This window comes from Kryptolebias marmoratus, linkage group LG12 (assembly GCF_001649575.2).
Source record: "Kryptolebias marmoratus isolate JLee-2015 linkage group LG12, ASM164957v2, whole genome shotgun sequence".
NCBI classification, from domain to species: domain Eukaryota; kingdom Metazoa; phylum Chordata; class Actinopteri; order Cyprinodontiformes; family Rivulidae; genus Kryptolebias; species Kryptolebias marmoratus.
This window is the reverse complement of record NC_051441.1, coordinates 17,319,202-17,339,727: the sequence shown is the minus strand read 5'-3', so window position 1 is coordinate 17,339,727 and position 20,526 is coordinate 17,319,202. Positions and strand designations below refer to the sequence as shown.

The following is a 20,526-nucleotide window of genomic DNA, read 5'->3' as shown; positions in this document are numbered from 1 at the left end:
TGTAGATTCGCTGCAATGGTTGGGATCAGGGTCCCGTTGCATGTCCTGTTTTGGACCGAGCTTTTCCTGTTGGACAGATGGCCTCAAATTTGACTTAAGAAAACGTCAATTATACACAAGAGTTCATGGTCAACTCAGTAACTGCGAAGTGCCCAGGTTTTGTGGCTGCAAAACAATCCTAAATTACCACCATGTCTGTCAGTTGTTTTTTTTTATTTTTTTTAAATTTTTTTTTCATTTGATTGTTTTGAACTTTAACCAGCAACATGCTAAATGAGGAGTGGAGTCTCCGAGACATCAGTTTTTGGGTATTTTTGCAACTACTTTGAACAATGCATGGTCTGACCTTGGGGTGCCCACTTTTAGGAAGATTGTATTTTCACTTGTAAATAATCCTTTTTCTAATTTTTTTTCTTAGAATGATGAACTCCAAAAAGTTTTGAAATTGCTCATATTTCTGGGAGGGAAAGATGAAAAAAGTCAATAGGTTCTCAAAGATTATTGGGGATGTCTTGACTGCTCGGCACTGTGTCAGATCAGGAAATGGCAAAACCATTTGCTTTTCTAGTGACGCTCATACTTGATAATAGGTTATTAAAGTGTCTTTGACAGGGGGTTCAAAGGTTTCAGGAGTAGGAAGTTATTTAGAAAAATTGGGGAGCTGATCATCCACTGAGCGAAGCCTAGTGCTGAGTGCCAAAGGCATGAGGCAATCGACCAAGGAGGATCTGCACCAGAAAAAATTGAAAATTTAGAACATCAGAAATGCATTTTCCTGTTATTTGGAACAAGGCTGGGAGGCTTTGAAGAGTCCAAAATCAGCAACATTTGAGGACAATTTATGAGAATTTTTGGCTCTCTGGAAGGACTGGGAGCGTTTTCAGAAAATCGGATGGAGAATTCATTTAGCCGAGACAAGGGACTTATCTCCTGAGGCAGTAAACCTGAAAGAAGTTTTATCATTACTACCTGTCTATAATGTTGTGGTATTTCTAGACACCTTCAATATCCAGGCGTTGAGGGGGCCAGCTCTTCTCTTTTTGTCTGCTCTTTTCTGGGACATTCCAGCATTTGTCATCCACTGCCTGGAAAACAATGCAGTGTCACGCCCCCAATATTGACCAACCAGAAGCCTTGGCAGATAAATGAGAACTCTTGTCCAATCAGTGGTGGTGTTACAACAATGGTGCTTGCTCAAAGATGGCTGCACCCATGGATCGAAAACAACGGTCAAAAACAAACTCAGGGAGAAAGAAAATCATCATTTATTGTGATGAAATTACATTTTGCATCGTTATGCATGTTGGGGATAACACAGGGACTCTTGTAGGAAAATGTTTACAAAATAGTTGTGGTAAATAAATGAAATGTAGCTGGCAAAAATGCGTCTAAATTAAGTAAATTAAGTTTTTATACAACGATTTTCAGCAGCTGCAGGCTACTTTTGAATCCCCTGCACTAATTAGCAGCGCCTGGCTGCTACTCACACTCTTAATTAAAGCATGGTGTAATATATCATATGTTGGTCATCTGAGGTTGTATTTGCATAACTATATGAACTGGTAAGGAAGTGCAAGTGAATTGTATTCTGTCTCTATATATAAAAAAGTGGAATTTTAAAATATAGAAAAAATCAAAAATGAATGTGGGGGGGGAGAGAAAAGCAAAATGCCATCATGTGAGCATAATTGCGGAATGAAGACCCACAAAACACAGGACTTTGACCCAGTTTAGAGGCTAATTCTTGTTTTTGAATATCTGACGTGGAAGGACTTTTGTTAAAGCCTCTGTCATTTTATCAGTGTTTATACTGCTTTAAATCATGAACTGTAGGCTATTGCTGTCATTAGACCGAGAGCACTAGTTTCTCTCTTTAGTCACTCCTGCTCTTATGTTTACATACAGTTTCATTCTTTAAATAATCTTTGTGTCAGTTTTAGTTGTGTTTTTGAGTTTTGATGGCACCTGACAACAGTAAAGTTTGTGTGTCTGACTGATCTGCTGAAGGCTTCTTGTCACCACTGGTCTTTGGACTGTCTGGTCTCCGCTGTCCATTCACACATCGCTTGGACCTGAACCTCTGGGCTGAGCAGGGTCAGAGCACGGGCCACTGATTTTCAAAGCTTTAATTGGGGCTTTTTTATGCATCCCACATTTCTGGATGTATACAGTTACATCCAATAAAATAACATAGTTTTTTAAGAATCATTCATTCCCTCAATTTTGTTCCTATTTTGTTTTATATACAAGGTGTTCCTCACTGTGAGGATAAACCATCTCACAAAGGACTCCTGCCCTCCCATTATCACTCTACAAGATGTCTGTTAGATAAATAGGACATCTCTTTTACCACCATTATTTTCCCTGACCCCATTTCCCCCTCATTCTTTCGGACCCTTCATAACAGGCAGTGGAAATGGGGTCACCACCGTTTCAGATTTTCATACCGTGCTGTGTTAAATTCTGCAGGCTGAGTCAAGATGTCATAGTTGTCTGAACAGTCCATCACCCTCCCCTGGACTTCTCTGAGGAGGGACGCATCACCATGGATACCTGTGTGTGTCTGTGAGGGATCTCGAATGAAGGTGTCACTTAATGAGGGACTGTGTTTCGGCTAGCTGCAATCAGGTGCTTTTATATGTGTGATTGTTTCAGTCCCGTCCAGTCTGTTTGATATGGACACTGTCCCATTCGAAGTGTGTCATTTAAAGCTTCAAAGCCAAACTATTTAGGCTTTGGCTGTTTTATAATTGCTTTCTTGTGAGTGGAGCAGCTGGACTTTCTTATTTCAACCCCTTAGTTTGCTTTACTTTCTATTTTAAGTCCCTTTTTCTACATTTTTTTTATTATTTCAACCAGAATGTTCTGGTTTGGAAGACACTAAAGAGGAACGTTTCCCACATCATTCAAGGCATTTTAGTTGCTTTTCAGTAAACTTGAAAAATACAAACCACATCTCTGCTGGAAGCTCTGTTGCTGTTCGGTTCGCTTTGTCTTCTTCTGCTTAGCCTTTGTTCAGGAAACACAGGGGAACAAGTGCACAGAATCGCCACTCTCACATCATTTTTCTTTGTCAGGTTAACTCAGGGTTGCCATAGTTGGCCCTCTGCTCAACTGTTTAATTTTGTTTGACGTTCTCTCTTATTTCACCTTTCAGCTCGTTAGGCTAAAATAAATTGTTCATGACAGCCTCCCTGTGTCTGCATGCTTTCACTAGTGTTCACTTTTCATTCATTTATTTTCCTGTCAGCCTTTTTAATTGGTTCTTTCTAACTGCTGCTTCTTACAGCTCTACGAGGGCCGGCCAATATTTTTTCAAATCAAGACCACAGGCTGCACCGCATTTATCAGCTGCACTGTACAGTATAGCAGTATATCTCAACAAAATAACAGTGTACACCGAATGTTTGGTGTTTCTACATGCGAGGCAGCCTTGTTTGCATTTGGCAAACAAGAAAAGCACATTCTATAGTTGGATTAGATTTTTGTCTCATGTTTACTTTAAAACACGATTGGAGTCGCTTTGAGTTTTCTTTTAACCTCCTGCAACTTTAAGCTACACAGATGGCACTCTAGACAGAATATATCCAGAAACAACTGAACAAAGAAAAGGCTAAACCCGTCTCTGTTTTAGCACTTTTATTTTTAGTGTAAATAAAATCTTCTGAACTGTGTTGAATAACGGCTATCTGACATTTAGTCTCACAGAAAACACAGATCACTTTTTTAGTATTGCATTTTTAATGAAATTTAATATATTGCATTAATTTGAAAGCATCAATTATATGTTAGTGTTTTCTGCTTCAAAATAAAGGAAATTCTATGTTAATGCAAAGTGTATAAACATAGAAGTAACATGTAAATGTATTTTTGACTTGCAGCGCTATCAGTTTTTAGTCTGGTGTAAACACAGATTATAACTTTATCCAATTCAACCCAGTCAGTCCAATCCACCTCAGTTTAATCTAATTCAGTCCAGTCTAGTTAGGTCCAGTTCAGTTTAGTCAATCCAGTTTTTTTCAGTCCAATCCAACCCAGTTAATCCATTTTAGCCTAATCTAAAACAATCTAATCCAGCCTAATCCGGTCCAACCCAATGTAAACCATCCTAATATAGTTCAATCCAACCCAGTCAATCCAATGCAATCTAATCTAATACACTAAAAAAAATCCAGTTTAATTTAATCTAGTTATAATTAGGCACAGTACAATCAGATTCAGTATATTACAACATGTCACTTTGAAAAAGAGTAAAGACAAAGTAAAGAATTTAATTTAAGAGGCAACAGAAAAGCCAGAAAAGCAGAAAATGTATTGAAGATGCACAACTGTGCAGGCAAGACAGGAGGAGAGGATAATGAATCTTAAAGGCTTTATTATTTAGGGGGATATTTGGAAAGCGCTGAGCAAGCATAATAAAAGGGCAAATGTAACACCCCTGTAGACAGAAACGGAACTGATGGCAGATATTGAAGAATGAGCAGTTCAGGATTGAGATGAAGTGAGGCAAAAGCCCAAAAAGGGGAGAATGAGGGAGTAAGGCAGGAACAAGAGGGTGTAGAAGGGAAAGAGTTTATGGGGAAAAGAGAGGAGAGACTGGAGGGAAAAGGCCGAGGGGGCGGCCAGTATTGTGCCTTACAATAGAGGCTTTGTGCAGTCTGAAGGGGGCTGGGACCTCGGTGCAGACACGAAGGCCTGGAGCTGCAGAGTTCTTCCCAGGGAAATGAGGCCGTTTGTTGGGGCAGTGAGGGCTGCAGAGGACGGCTGGTGATGGGTGCACCCAGGGTCTGAGTGACAAGACAGGTGTGTGCGCGCGGGGGGGGGGGACTTTTTCAGTACTGTTTGTACTCGTGCATTCAGGATGTAGCTTTCAGACGAAAAAGGAAGCGTGTTCAAACTCCATGCTCTCATCATTGTACTGCAAACACAGTTTCCCATAGAATTACATAAAATATACATGAGCAGATGAGCTGTAAAAACAGGCAGCTGTTCAGTTCACACAATATAAAACTATATTTCTGCTTTAGGAATGATACATCAGTTTTGATTGTAGAATACAGTCCACTGTTAAAATTTTCTTAAAACACCTGGACAGGATCAGGATCAGGAAACCTGTTGTGTCACTTATCAAAGAATCTTTTTGTAGCAAATCTATGAAAATACCTTACTTTTTAAAATTCTAGACATTTTAGAGTCTTATCAAAAATCACAGAGGTGAAAAGTCACAACTATTAAGGATAGCTTAGCCAACGGTTTGCAGATTATGTCCATGCACATTTTGCATGTGTTAGTACATATGTAGCTATCAGTCATCAGTCACAGCAGCGCTCCATGCCACTATAAATCTACGTTCTGAGGACATGATTTAAGGTGGAGTCACTGTTCTTGGATAGCGTTGTCATGAGTAACGCATAGCTCTTCAGCACAGCAGATAGGATTACTTGGCTGCTGCTGTCACCTCCCTCTCTCTGACTCCTATAGGCTTCCAGCAAGCTCAAAGCTTCATCCACTCTGTTACTCATTGCAATTATTGACAATTTACTTCTGTTCATTTATTAACCGTGCAAAGTTAATATATGTGCTAAGGTTTGGACTATGATTCATTTTGTATCATGTTTTGTTTTGTTAAACATGTCATTGCACAAACATTGTATTACTTTCTGGTTGGTATTTCTTCGTTCCATCACAATTTTTGATTCGCTACTCCTCCACAACTTTGGAAAAACCCAAACAAAACCTATGCATTTTGTCAGCTTAGATTATTATAGAAATTAATCCCAAATTACTATTGGGTTTTAAAGAAAAAAAAGTTGATCTCTGTTGGATTTTTGGACAGTAGCTGCATTGACACCCTTCAAGATTTCTTAAGAAATTTTCCAGTTTTAATTATTAGTTTCACCTCTACTTGTTGCTGCTTTTCTAACCCAGTTGTGCTACTAAATATATAAACATTAATAACTGTGTAACCCTTTCATCACTGAGATTCGTCATTCATCAGTTTTATCGTATGAAGTCATGACACGGTTTACTCCCTGTGACTGAGCCCCCTTTGAGTCTGGAATTCCTGTGGGGCTTCAGAGATTAGCATTGTGGTATTGGAGTTGCCAGAATAACACACTCACATACTCAAACAGGGAAAACTGCCTCATCCTGTTGGATTATGGCAGACCGAGCCATCACAAAGAACCACTGTGGACCAAACAAGCCACCCGACGGCTGCCATCTGCAATCGATTACGTTGCCAAATGCTTTTTGCCATATCTACTGCGACAGCTTTCTCTCCCCTTTCATTGGGGTGAAGGCAACACCCAGCAGCACAAGGCTAATTTTACTCCTTCTGTAGGGACGTAAACAAAGCGGTGCACATAGAAAGCTTGCTGTTTTGAACTGCTGCTTAAGACATCTGCTGTCCTCAATGTATTCTGGAGAAAGACGTTTGTAGAAGGAGCTTTATGCAGAAATAGTGATGCCTATTGTGTCACCACATCCTTTGAAACAGGTAATTGTTTCTGAAAGTGAGCAGCAAGTAGTTAAAACCTGAGCTGCTCAAGAGCTGTTTGAATTTGGAGTGACATAGTTGGGTCCTTCCCCTTTTTAAAGATTTTGTTGAAGCTGAAATTGTAACTCAAACACCTCAACAATAAGCCTTAAAAGTCTGTTATTTGCACTAATGTTTCATGAATGCGTGGAAATACGGGTAGTTTGTTTCTTGACATTATGTTTTTGACAAATTCCCAAATTTCTTCGTATCAGTCTCAGTGATCAGTGTGTTTAGACAGTTTAATAAGTTGTGGTCTGAGCATATCAGCTGCGGAGATTAGACTCCACCCTCGTTCACTATTGTGGGAAATGAGAGCACCACTGAATGTTTCTGCTGTTTTGACACTGCTGGTACTTTGTCTGGCTCGACCACTGTGCTTACTGAACCAAAAAAGCAGATTAAGTCTGAGTGTTGCCATGTCTCTTTCCTCTCTGTGTAGTCCTTCATTTGTTTTCTACGTAGCCCGTGTTTGCTTGTGTGCGCCATGATCTAATCTTTTCTGGAAGTTCACTGCTTCTTGTTTTGCAGCACTTGTACAAATTGCCCCAAACCTTCAGAATTTTGAGCAATTAAAACCATTCAATCTAATTAACCACAATTATGTTTTTTAATTGGATTCTAACTGGTATATAAATGCAGGACTGTAGATGCAAAGTACAGGTAATGCATAGAAGTGGAAATATTAGATTTCAGAGTTCTTCAATAGGCCCAGAGATGTTTACCTCAGCAGTCCAGCACCCCCGCCTGTGAAACATGTGTTTCTGTACGCCACTCTCCCACAGTCTCTGGTGCTCAGTCTGTCTTGTCTCCCCCTCTTTTTTTCCCTTCCAGACTTTTCTCATTTCACCCCTGCATGAGAAGCATTTGAAAAATGTGCTCTGTGGGACTTGAAAAAGGGGGAGACTCCAAAAGCCCATCTGATTTCTCTCCGCAGTGTACAGCTCACTATAACACGAGCATGAAAAGTCAAACCCAAGGTGACGGGATGCTGACCTGTGCAAAGAAATTCAATATTGGCGTCGTAAACTTTCTCTTTAACCTTTAACATGCTAAACTCCGTTTTTTCTCAAGACATTCAAAGCCATATATTTATTACTGTTTTTTTTTTGTCTTTTGATATGAAGTCACCATGTGTTTGTGCCTTGTGATACAATCCACTGTTCTTTATGTGTGTGCCAACTTGAATGAACCTGCTTTGACATTTTCTACAAAACATTTCCTGTAAACAATCAGTAGTCAGGGCTCCAAACTAACTTAGTTTCCTCTGCAGTGGGCTGCAAAAGTATTCACCCCACTTTATCTGATTTGTTGCCTTGCAGTCTGGCACTTAAAAGGAATTTAGAGGTAGTATCTTTTAATTTACACAACATAATTACAGATTTGAATATGCAAAATATTGTATTGTGAAGCAAACAAGAAATGAGATTTTAAAAAATCAGAAAACCTGAGCATGCATCACTATTCACCATCCCAAAGTCAATACTTTGGGTCTCCACCTTTTGCAGCAGTTAGAGCGCATGAGCTTAGTGCATCTAGCCACTAGAACATTTGTCCATTCTTCATGGCAAAACTGTTGAATGGATGCTGCTTGTGTGCAGCGATCATATCAGAGCTTCTCAGTTGCACTGAGGTGTGGACTTTGATTGGGCCATTCGGGTCATTGTTCCGATGGAAGGTGAGCCTCCATCTAGGTCTCAAATCTCTTGAAAACTCAAACTGTTTTCCCCCAGAATTTTTATTACATTTTGCAACATCCGTTTTTCTTTCAACTCTGAGCAGTTTCCCTGTTTCCGTCAGTGTGAAAAATGTCCCCACAACATGATGCTGCCACCACCATGCTTCCCTGTAGGAATACTGTTTTCTGCATTAAATGGAGTCTCCAGTGGTACAGTAGTATATTACTGTTGTTACATGCGGTAGAGTAGGTAAAGTTATTATTGCTCAGGATATTATCCGCAGCTATTTGAGCTATGAAGTCATTTACTTTTTAAAATATTTCATGTTGTTTTCAAACCACAGTAGCTATGAAAGATTCTTGATGATAGGAGACTGTTTGTTGCATTTGGACCTATTTTCTCTGATTTCATTTTTTGTTTGCATAATGCAGCAAGTTAAGGAACGTCTTGGTGGTTATGACACAGTTTCAGCAAATCATTTTAACCCTGCCTTTACATGGAAGAAAGATACATAGAAGACCAAATAGGTGTAAATTAATGTAAAAGCTTCTTTGCCTTTGTGTGTGTGTACACTGGATCTTTCTTTATCTTCACACACACTCTCCCAGGTGGTCCCTCAAGCTCTGCTGTCACTTCCGAGAGGGTGGAGACATTCCACGACCCATTATGACAGTCTATTTCTGTCTGTGATCTCAGCTGCCAACTGGCATCGCAGTCCTGCCACTGAATCACAAGTGATGGAACATCCCTAAAGGTTTTATTTACCAGCGCGTCAGCGGGTGACTTGACAAGATCTATAGTGGGAAACTTGCACATTTGCTGCTGTTTTTCTTCTTTTTAGTGTGACTCAAATGTGCCACTTTGACGTGTTCCTTTCTGCTATCTTTGTTTTCCCCTCTTTATTCTGTTATCGGATCCCTTCCCACCACACCCCTTTGTCCCTGACCAAACTCTGCACTCTCCTGAGAAGCATCCACTTCAAGAAGGGACCATCCTGTGACTGTCGGTGGGATTTACTGCAGTCTCTTCATCCATTTGTTCACTTGCTGATGGTGTGAAAATGTTGCTGTAATTGCAACAAGTGTTAATATTGAAGACAAAGCACCTAACTTTAGCTACAATTAGAACCATAACGCTCTCCCTAACTATTTTCCCTCTTTTGTTTTTGTACCACCAATCTGCTGAAAACAACACTTTTTTCATACCACAAAGGTCCCTGACTGAGTCACACTTACACACATACACACTTACACACACACAGGTTTATGCAGAGGGTCAGCCATCTTTACAGGCTCTTTTGTGGGGATTTGAATGCTTAGTTAGCAGATGGCTCAACAGGATTACAGTAAATTCATCTGAACTTTTTATTGGTCAAGAATAGCCATGCAGTAAATATACATGGTTGCACCTTTTAAATTTCCCTGAAGGAGTCTTCCTAAGGGATCAATAAAGCTCTGTCTCTCTATCTTAAAGGTGAACTAGAATATCATGACATACTGCTTTCTTTTCTTTGTTTGAGGAAACATTTGAGCTAATTAGGCCACCGATTGCTGACACTTAAATGCAGAATACAGTGTACTTTGAAACATTTTCATCACCCTGCTTTATACCAGTTCTGAAAAAAATTTAAATGTATTAATGTCTATGGTAATTTTAAGCAACAAACTTTTTTTTATAACAATTACAAAGGGCTCTACAAGTTTGTAATGTATTTAGTTTTAAAACTGCATTTAGACTGAATGCAAGGTCAAATTTAGATACTCTACAATGCCATTTCAATATAAAAACATAATTAGCTTAAATTTAGACACGCTTGAGGTAAAAATGTCTTCATCAACAACAGCACTTTCAGATTTTTACATTCCTGCTTTTTAAACATACAAAAGGAGAGTGAACATAGGAAAATAAACTCCAAGGGGTCCGAGGGGTTCTTCGACGCACAGCTGGGGCATCTGTTTCTTTTCTGGCTCACAGTTAATATCTCTACGTATGATGTATTGACTGTCTTGGGTGAATCAACACAGACCTCAAAGTTTAGTTCACCAGTCGTTTTTGCACAAATGACCTGAGATCCAAAATTCGCTTCTCTTTCTGTCTAAACAGAATCCTGAGACTCCAATCTCACATTTGTGTATTTATCTTGCATTTCTATGGCGTGTTGAGATTTTCTTGGTTTTCTTTCATTATCATTCATTCAACAAACATGGACCTGGAAGAAATTGATGTGCAAATTACTGTTGTGGATTCTTGGTTTGGACTGTACTTGAAGATGAGGAGAACAGAAGACAAAATGGCAGACTGAGATATACCAGATTAAAGCAACAGGGAGCACTAGAAAGAATGAGAAGAATTTCATGCACTGCTTGAAGGATTTTAATGAAACTTTCAGAAAGCAAACTGATAACCTTTTGGAGTCAATCCAATTCAAGACGGCCGCCACAGCTAGCTTAATTTTAGAGATATTGATCTAAAATTTGATGTAGTAGTAGCTGAGAATCATCCTCAACACGTACTCTGAGGGTGTTATCTCACAACATTGCATTAAACTGCACTTTACTTTATTTTTAAAAGTAAAGTGCCAAGTTGACCAAAACAGGTACAACTCTGTCATTTCTCAACATAAGGTCATCTTAGTCTAAACTCTGGGATGAAAGGCGGTGAACAACATGCATTCTTTCAAGGAATGTTAGGCCTTTAATTTCTTTATATTTTAACCCACATAATTTTTATTTTAAAAAAATATATCAACACAAGCAGCAAAATAACAAGCAGTGTGACTGCACCTTTAGGGTTGGTTCCCCGACATTGTTTTCTTTTTCAATTTCTTTTTTTCAAACAGAACCTTGCTTTCTTTTCACATCATTAAACCACGTACTTGAGGTAATGTAACTGTTTATATTCACTCAGACTCTGCAGTATTTGTGAGTCTTATCACCGCTCTTTCGGAAGTTTATAAGTGACGTTTATACTCTGCAGGTATTCATTGACTGTGACACTTCCCAGATCACTACTTCCATCGTCTGGGAATGTGAATGAGCACTGCTTCACACACACACACATGCACTCAGAGCTTTGTTCATCTGGCTTTAAGTAGCTCTGGACTCTGTTCTACCTCTGCTCCGGGCCTTTATGAGAAATCAGGATGGCGTTTGTTATGCTGTGCCTAGAGAGTTGAATGTGTGCATGGATGTGTGCATTTGTGGATTGGTTTGGGTTATCTTTTCCACAAATAACAGTTTATGTAAGAGCAGCCCACTGACTTTTGCTCAGGATTTCTCGTGTGTGTGAAGTGGTTGCCATGACGCTAGAATTTTCACTGTGTGCTGTGGCGTTTTACGACTTCTTCTTTTATAAAGCAAATTGCAAGAGTTTGAACTTCACCGTGGAAAAAAAAAAAAGTTATTCGGTTCTAATGCTCCAAAAAGCAGAAAGTTGTGTTTTTAGACCAACTTATTATTGGTATAAAGTTCACCGACTTATTGGTTAAAACTGCTTGTTTTTGATGATGAAGCTGTCACTGACTTCCTCACTCTGTGAAGTAGTTTTCACAGGACAGGGGCATAGAGGTGTTAATTTCAAAGTTAAATTAGGTGTAAAATAATAGTTTGAGCTTACTAATTCACATCCCTAAGCTAAACCAAGTGTTTGCACAAATTAAAACTTGCTAACTTTCAAATGTGTTGTCTGAACTTTGGGCTAAAGCCATATTTAAAGCCAATTTACCATCGGCGGTAAATAGCTGCAATGAGAGTCCATGCATGAAGAAATAATTTGCAGACTAAGGTCTGGTTTCAGCTGCAGAAAGTGGGGAAAGTTTTTGGTGACTGTGGTTAGGAAACCTTAAATCTTTACACCCAGACGTTTGAATTAGAAATCGTGCTCCGAGCGAATGGTTCACGGCTGCTTGGAATTTTAAGATAACCCGTCTCGACTCAGAGTTTAACAACAAATCAGGGACATTAGCACATAGTAATTAACATGATTTATGACCAGATTTCTTGTGTTACTGTTTTTATTTTCTTCAAAAGTGCCTCCCACGAATGATAGTGCGTGTGGCTTTAAGAATGAAACGAAAACCACTGAGTGAGAATACAGTTGATTGGCCCTTTTTAATTAAAGTGTTCATATTAACTGAGACCAGGAAATTCTATCTAGGGAGAATTAAATGTTTTACAATGGATTAACTGTATGAAAAAAACAGAACTAGCAGCCTTCTCCGGACACCATGTACAATGAGGTTGATAAAGGGGGTTATAATACTGTTTGGGGCTTTTGTGAAGAGGTAGAGGAGGGCGGTTCTCTGGAATTTGAAGAATGAAGGTTTGTTTAATCCTCATGGAGGCCTAATTATTTGCAGAAAATGGAATCTAAATATTCAGAACAGCCCCATCCTGGTTTACAGAAGTCTAAAGGTTAAGACTTTTGCATGTTGACTGATATTGCATGTCCATAAACATGACAATAAGAACGTGACTGAATGCAGGGCATAAATATTTTAAATGTATTCCAAGCTTCTGCTATGAGGTTTACAGCAACCTACATTTCACTGAATATATATATATCTAAAAATGGTTGTTACAGAAGTGAAAACACATTGATTCTGTAACTGTCTGCTGCTTGAAATAGACTGCAAAGTGAAGCATTTCACAGTTTTAAATTCTGAAGACCCTGAAGTCGTGTTTATCATGAAGTAAAAAAAAAACCAATGTAGTCTAACACTGATCTTGAACTACCATACAGACCGGCTGTGAATTGTGGGAGACATTACTAAAGCAGCTAAAAGTCATGATGATGTGATTAAATTAAAAACATCTGCAGCAGAGACAGAAAGACAAATAGAGAATCAGCCTCATCTCTCCAGGAGGAGCTGTAGCTGTGGGAGTAATCTTTCTTTGCACCATGCGTGTGGGGAGCAAAGAGGAAATGAGAGCAACAGAGGGAAAGGTGAAACACAAAAGGGGGGGAAGATTTAATGAGGCAGTAATGAGCTACTGGAAGGGCAGAGCACGTGCAGTTTGATTGGTTCGCCCAGGCTTTGCCAACATGGCATCATGGGTAAATATGATCCAGCAGTTTTAGTTGCTGCGTTCATTTAAAGTGGAGGTCTGTGAAAAGGTTTTGAACAATAAATATCTTACCTGTTCTCAGTTTGGAGAAACAAGAGTGTACTTCTAATCAAACTGCAGCAGGGCCAAGGCTAAATTGGATTGGCCCAATCTTAAAAAAAATCCAAAATGTCACAGAGCTCCACGTGAATGCTATTTTACAAACCTTTACACTGATGTGAATTTTTGGAGCTGCGGCATTTAGGAAGCATAAGAATACACTCGCAAAAACTTTTTAATAATAATGTGTTTTTGTCGATGATCCAGTTTTGTGATCCTTTGGGGCAAACATCATAACTCTAATTCCTTCTAGAAATGCTAGGCCTAGTAGTTGTATGCAGTTATTGAGGTGCTAAGGGTGATCATGACACATTTTGTTTTAACAGTTTCCCTGTCATCCCTTGAAGATTGCTGGCATTTGTTGATGTCAGAAGCATGAGGTCACTCATCAAACTCCTCCGTTTAATCATGCTAATTTGAGCTGATGATGCTTCGAAGCCCTGTAGTGAGTGTGTGTGGGTGTGTGATTTTATTATTCATAGTGGGTTTACATACTGTTGTCCAATGGGACTGCTGTGAGCTTTAGTTAGCTCTGATAAGGATCAGGTCTGTATAACCAGCTCTAAAACATGAAACAGGAAACGTAATCAAACTTTTTCTAAAAAGGAGCCTCATCAAATAAGATGGGAATGTTTAAAATGACCAGCTCATGCACCATTCACACAGTTATCCATATTTTGCGCAGTTTTATTTCTGCTTTTGTGCAGATGTTTGACGCCGTCTGCATTTACATTCACATTAACTGTAAAACAAATCTCTCGCAGGAAAAGAAACTCAGATGCACACACTCAAGCAAATGTACTTGTCAACAGCTTCACAGTGAACACTTTAACACGTGAACAAAAGGTAATTTCTCTGGTGAAAGGTAGCACCCTGAGGCCGTCCGAGCCATCTGTGAAAACTGACCCACATCAACAAGGTGTGAGGTCATTTTCTGTGCTCAGCCCTTTGCGTTAACCCTTTTAGACAAATCCTTAATTCTAAGCCTGTCTGCTCAGGTGTGTTCGTGTGTGAGGGTGTTTATACCCTGATGTGTAAGTAGCATGGCATTTGTAGTGAATAATCCGCATGAGTTTAGCCTCTGGCATACGTTGACACATGCGGTGAGGTCATTTTTACTATCTAAGAAAAATGTGTTGATGTCACGCTTCAGTCTTCACACAGCATGGTTTAAGGTTGCAGTCACAGAAAACAGCTACTGCCTCCTCATATAAACTGGTAAAAATATATTAATTACTACATTTATAGAAAAACAGTTTTAATTGTTAGTTTTATGTTAGTCAAATGTCCTAAGATTTTTTGAAAAGAAATGTGCAAAGCTGTTCATTGTTGGTGCAGATGATGACATTTTCTTAAAAAATGAAAAAAAACCCCACTGGCCTTGGTTTTGCTATGTAACAATCTGCTGCAAATCTGGTGATTCTAAGTCTTTTTTTGTTTGTTTCATTGAAGTAGGTTAAAGATTTGGCAACCCATAATCTTCTTTTCAGCCATGCAAAACCTAACTGTATTTTTTAAGAATGGGAACTTAATGAGTAACCACGTGGAAAACAGAAGAAACTGCTCAAAACGATTTGAAAAATATGACTTTTTTACGAAAACAAACTGGTTTCATAATGTGTTTGATGAGCTTTCACCTATCCATTTTTGGCCTATATATGTTCTCAAGCAAATTTGAAATCAAAGCTGAGCCAAAATCACTGCCCATAGCCTGAACTAAGTTGCTTTCAGGACCTTGGTAAGACCATGGACATAGCCTAGGTATGAGGCCAGCCAGGCCTGCTTCAAATACTGGATGACCAAAGTAAGCTGTCCCTACATTTCTGATCTACGCTCCACCCAGGACCCTGCAATGATAAACCACCACAACCTCATTACAAAAGTTTTGTGCGTGTTCAAAAGCCTCCACGACCTATTGTGACTTATGCATAATGGGGAGCCCACTTTGGTCTTAATATGCCGCTCAAGACCTCGCCAAGACCTCCCTAAGACCCCACAAAGACTCATCCACTTTCTGGATGATCTTTTACATCATATTGCGGTCGATAACCAGTGTGAAGGAAGCCTAAAACAGAAAAACCCAAGTAGAGTCATATTTGTCACAAAATAAATGCTTTGGCCTTATTTACATATACATGTTTATATATTACTTTACATCTATTTCATCATACCTTTGTAACGGCATATTTAGAAGATGGCTTTAGCTAGTATTTTTAGAAAGTAATTTCCCCAAATCCACAAACATAAAGTGTTATCCTTAAATATGTGATAAACAACATTTTTTGCAACATTAAGCAGATTGTAGGATTATAAGAATTAGACTGAAGTATATTGTAGATAATAAACATGTCAGTTTCTTGTTGGATGTCACCTTGAAGCAGGAGGTTTTGCGGGAGGTCTTTCAAAGTTGAAAGGTCACCCACTTTGGAGGGCAAAGTTAAGCTTGTCATCTGGACTTGGGATGAACTCCTCTGTGATGAAAGCTCTCGGGGCTTTGGTTGCCACTTTGGGAGTCAGTTTGGGGCCACTGCACAGCATGGTAGAGCAAAGTAATCTGGATGTGGCAGGCCGTGGAATGGCTGTAAGATTTATCATCAACAGACCTGGTTAATGTGTCTTTGGTATACATGAAGCGATGTTTAACAGTGTCATATTAGAAAAAAATATTATGCAGATATCATTAAGGAAAAAAATATTACCAGGCAGATCATCACTGATTGAATGTTAATGTTAAAAATGAAGTCAAATAACTTTTTATTGTGTTAAAGGTTAACAACTGTACCAATAGAGGTCATCTTTGTTTTTCTTATTGTTAAATTGTGGGATAAAACCACAGAAATATGCTGACTGTTCTCTTTTCTTTGAACAGATCGTGAGGACCAATCAATCCTTTGCACGTGAGTACTGCAACTCTTGCATCAGCTTTCTCTTGTTTCTTCTCCACCACTAAGGTCATTTCTTAGGACAGATTGTTCATTTGTTCCTAAGTGGTTCTGGTCATATAGCAGCTCAATGGACTGATAAATGAAACTGTCTGAAAATAAAGAGTATACTGTATATTGTCTCACCTTAAAAACTCTAAGCCTTGTCCTGCAATGTAACTTAGCTACATTAGAAGCATTTGATAAAACTCATGCCTCTTGGCTTTTCCTCCTCCTTCTTTCAAGTGTGGTTTTTCTTCCTTTTTTTTAATCTTTGCAAAGTCCTTTTTTCCCATTTCACTCTATGTTTCTGTCATCATGAGTCAGTTGCCCAACTCCCATCATCCTTCTGCATTTTATTTAAAGACTAGTTACAAATAGCTTTTTGCGGATGCTGGGCTGCACAGCGGCTTTGCCAAATACTGAGGGAGTTATGAGTGTGGTTTGGTGGCCTGCCCTCATCCTTTACGTCAGAAAGTAATTAAGTGTCACTTTCTTTCAGCATGGCATGGATTTTGAGGTCTTTGTGAAAAGCCTCCTGAAAATTTCACCCCCTGTTGGTGTTAGTGAAACGGCTTTTGCTTCTCGTCTTCACAAAACTGAGCCAGGAGAGTAGATTTTTAAATAATAAAAAATATATTCAGAAATCTTAAAAAGCATTGCCAAAATGCAGCTCAACATTATAAAAGGACTTGTAAGGATAAATAATTTAGTAGTTTGTTATAGAGTCATGAAGGTGTATTTTTCCAAGACCCAGGATGCAGATATTTAGACCTAACATTGGAAGAGAAAACTGTAATTTTATTAAAATAAAATGAAGCAAAAACAGAAAACGCATAACCCAGGGAGCACACAATGAACTAAAGGCATCATAAACAAACTGAAGAGCTGATAAAGGTGGATTGGGAGTATAAGTATACAGGAAGAATTGGTTACTAAGTATGTGCAGGTAAGGCTTATTAGAACATGAGGGACAGGTGAATAATGAGGAGCTGAAGGCAAGACTAACTGAGAGAAAACAATGGTAAAAGACAGAGGAAACTAACAGAAACATGCTGAACACAAGGGATCCTAAATTAAAAACAAGGAATAAACATGACCAACAAATAACCTAACTACAAACACAAAAAACCCAAGTTCATGGCATTTAGCTTGCTGATCTAAATCTCCCAACTCACTAACAAGTTGTCACATTGTCGATCAAAGAATAATGTAAATAAGACAACTGTGTCCCAGTGGGGCTAACTTGTATGAATGAAAAAGAAAACGTGACTCTTTTCTCTAAATCTTAAATTACTAATAGTAATGAAATATATTTTAAAAATGGATATTTGAGCATACAGCAGCAAAGTAAAAACTACACCAATCAACAACAGTCAACATCTGAAAAAAAATGATCTGAAGTGTGTTTTTATTTTTAGACAGGGAAATGTCTCATGGTGCGATGGGAGTTAAAAATTGTACTGCAGACAGCCAACTATGGGCCACTCGTCCCTTTGTGGCTTCAACTTCCGCTTCTGGTCCTGTTTCTATTTATATTTGTCGATGTGTGGGATTCTTTAATGTGTAGTTACATCCTGTTACAGTCCGAGAGTCATGTCTGGGTGGGCGTATAGAGGGGGGCGCCCCGCTTGAGAGCGTCTCAGGGACATGGAAAATATCAGAAAAAAACCTGTTTGGGGAGTCTTGAGAACGTGGCAGCATCATGATTGCCTTCACACTGAAGGGGTTTTTCCAAATTAACTGTGGTCCAGGCGCGTTCATACAGTAGGATGTGTAGACGTTGGAGAGAGTAGAAGGGTCATTATTCAGTGTGAAGGGGGCCTAAACAGTGACGTCAAGCATTCCAGCGGTATCCAGGCCTCCGAATGAATATTAATGACCTGCTACCACTGTATGTTAAGACCAGGAGGACTTACGTTTGCTAAATTAAGTGAAGACGATAAGAGCTGCAAGAATGAACCACTTTCTTAGAAGAGCTACCATTTCAAGATAACAAATTAAATTCACATTTTTGAATGTGTCCTGTTAATTTTACACTAGCCTTGTAATCGTTTAGGGGGAAAACTGTAAAGGAAAATGGAAAAAAAAATAAAAATTTGGAACCTCAAAGATCGCTTGGCATCATATTTGATGCTTTTTTTGTGTGTGTAATTATTTGACCTTATATGTTGTATATAAAAGTTTATTAGGTGTTAGTTTATAGCTTAGACTGTGATTTTAGAGTAAAGTGTTACATCATTATTGGCACAGATAAGAAGTGTAGTCAAACAGGGCAAGCAACTTTAATAAAGTAGGGCACATAATATAGCTTTTAGTCATGTGTACCAAAAAAAAATTGAATGATTATTATAAAACATTGTGTAGGTGAGGTTTGTAGCTCAGAGCAGGTTCGATCTCTGTGCATTTTTATTGGCTGTCAAAGGTTTTACTGCTCAGATATTTCTTAAAAGTAATTCCAACACCGCCATTATAGGTATTGTTTTGGTTGTGAACAGCTCTTTACCTTAGATCATGATTAAAACTATAAACCTTTTTTCAGTTGAAATACTTTTTTCAAAAGGGTTTAAGGAAATTAGTGAACGATTTCCTCGAGACCTACTACGACTGTGCTGTAAAACTCTAAGAAAATTATGCCAAAGGTTAGTTTTGTGCCTGTTTGACCTATATTTTAATGCTCGTGTTCTGCATTCGAGGACTCGCCTCTCTGATTCTAGTGCAGCATGTGAAACCACAGTGTACTAAGTGCAGTAGAGCTAATGACCAGCTACAGTAAAGCCACAGGTATGTAGCTTGATGTAGTTTTGCTGTTGGCCCATGTTTTCAGGGCACCAGGACCTGACTGTGGGAGCTGTGGAAGGCCCTGCCTTACACAGCTATCATTAGAGAAAACCCAAAAGTGGGGCCTGGAAATTTTGGAAACTGGCTCAACAGACCACAGCATTCTCCAGTAAAACCCACCGACAAACAATGGATAGATAAAAAAAAACAACATACAGTTTAATTCTCTTGATTCGTCCAATCTCTCGTGACCAAAATTATGATAATTAAGGGTGATCTCGGTTATGGTTTAGCAATGTGTTGTCCATTAAAATTTGGGCAATTTATGCAGTTTGTCTTGTAATGTGGTTGTGCTTTACAAATAAAAGATAACTATTCTTTTCAGTAACAAATGTTTTACTGTAATTTCTCTCAATTATTGTTTTTATTGACCCATTTTCTCACCACGTTGCTGACTGAACTTTTTGTTTTCAGAGGTGAATCAGGAGCTGGCAAGACTGAGAACACGAAGAAGGTTATCCAGTATCTGGCCCATGTTGCCTCCTCGCATAAAGGACGCAAGGACCACAACATTCCTGTGAGCCCCACTTCCTACAATTCACCCACTGTCTCTTTTCCTTTTTTTCAGCTCTCATTTTCTATCCTTAAAAAGAAGTCATCCTGTATAAAATATCCTTGCTCCATTGCCCATTATCGCCCCCATAAATAAACACTTTGCTTACTGTGATTGACAACTTTACATTTAAAAATCTTAATGTTATCATATAAAGCATAAGCCATCAGCTAATTAACTTAGCTTAGCTCAGTGCTGTTATACAGGGTAGGTAGGGCCTGGTTTGACATACTGGCAGTATGATTACCTTGAGAAAAAATAACATAGTTTCATGGGATTAACACAAAAACCTAAAAATGTAACACATGATCTAATAACCTTTTAAACATAAATGCAACTGTTGTTACTTGTTACTACTACTGCATAAATAATGTATATATTATAGCAATATTATAATATATAATATAAAAAATAACATATATAATATATATTTTTGAATTTAGATATTGTTTTAATTTAGATGCACAGACACATAAAGAAAGACAACAGCTGAATGTGCTGACAGTCACTCTGTCAGATACTTTGTGTTGTCATGACACTGGTTTTAAATATGTTGTCATGAGCTATTAATATTAATATATTAATTAGTTTAAATCTGATCGTGAAAAACATGACTTGTCTACCAAAAATGCACAACCCATTACTTCTTCTAAGCTAAAACTATTTTGAAACAAAAGATTACAACTACAAGTCTCCCCATGTGTCTCAGTCTAATTAATAGCCTAGCTTAGGCTCAATACCCAATTAACTAGCTAATATTGGTTCTTAATGTTATTTTAACAGAGTGGGGCGATAGAAAATAAGGAATATTTTGCCCAATAAGCACATT

At 38.5% G+C, this 20,526-nt stretch overlaps 1 protein-coding gene across 2 annotated transcripts in view; it reads left to right on the top strand.

Annotated features, from left to right (window-relative positions):
• The window catches only part of LOC108236130 (myosin-10), a 56,542-nt gene that overhangs the window by 10,774 nt on the left and 25,242 nt on the right, over positions 1 to 20,526 (top strand). For both annotated transcript variants that reach the window (XM_017416591.3, XM_037978574.1), the window contains exons 4-5: positions 16,252 to 16,279; positions 19,559 to 19,661. In XM_017416591.3, coding sequence (XP_017272080.1) covers positions 16,252 to 16,279; positions 19,559 to 19,661 — 131 coding nt within the window. The remainder of the gene's footprint in view (positions 1 to 16,251; positions 16,280 to 19,558; positions 19,662 to 20,526) is intronic.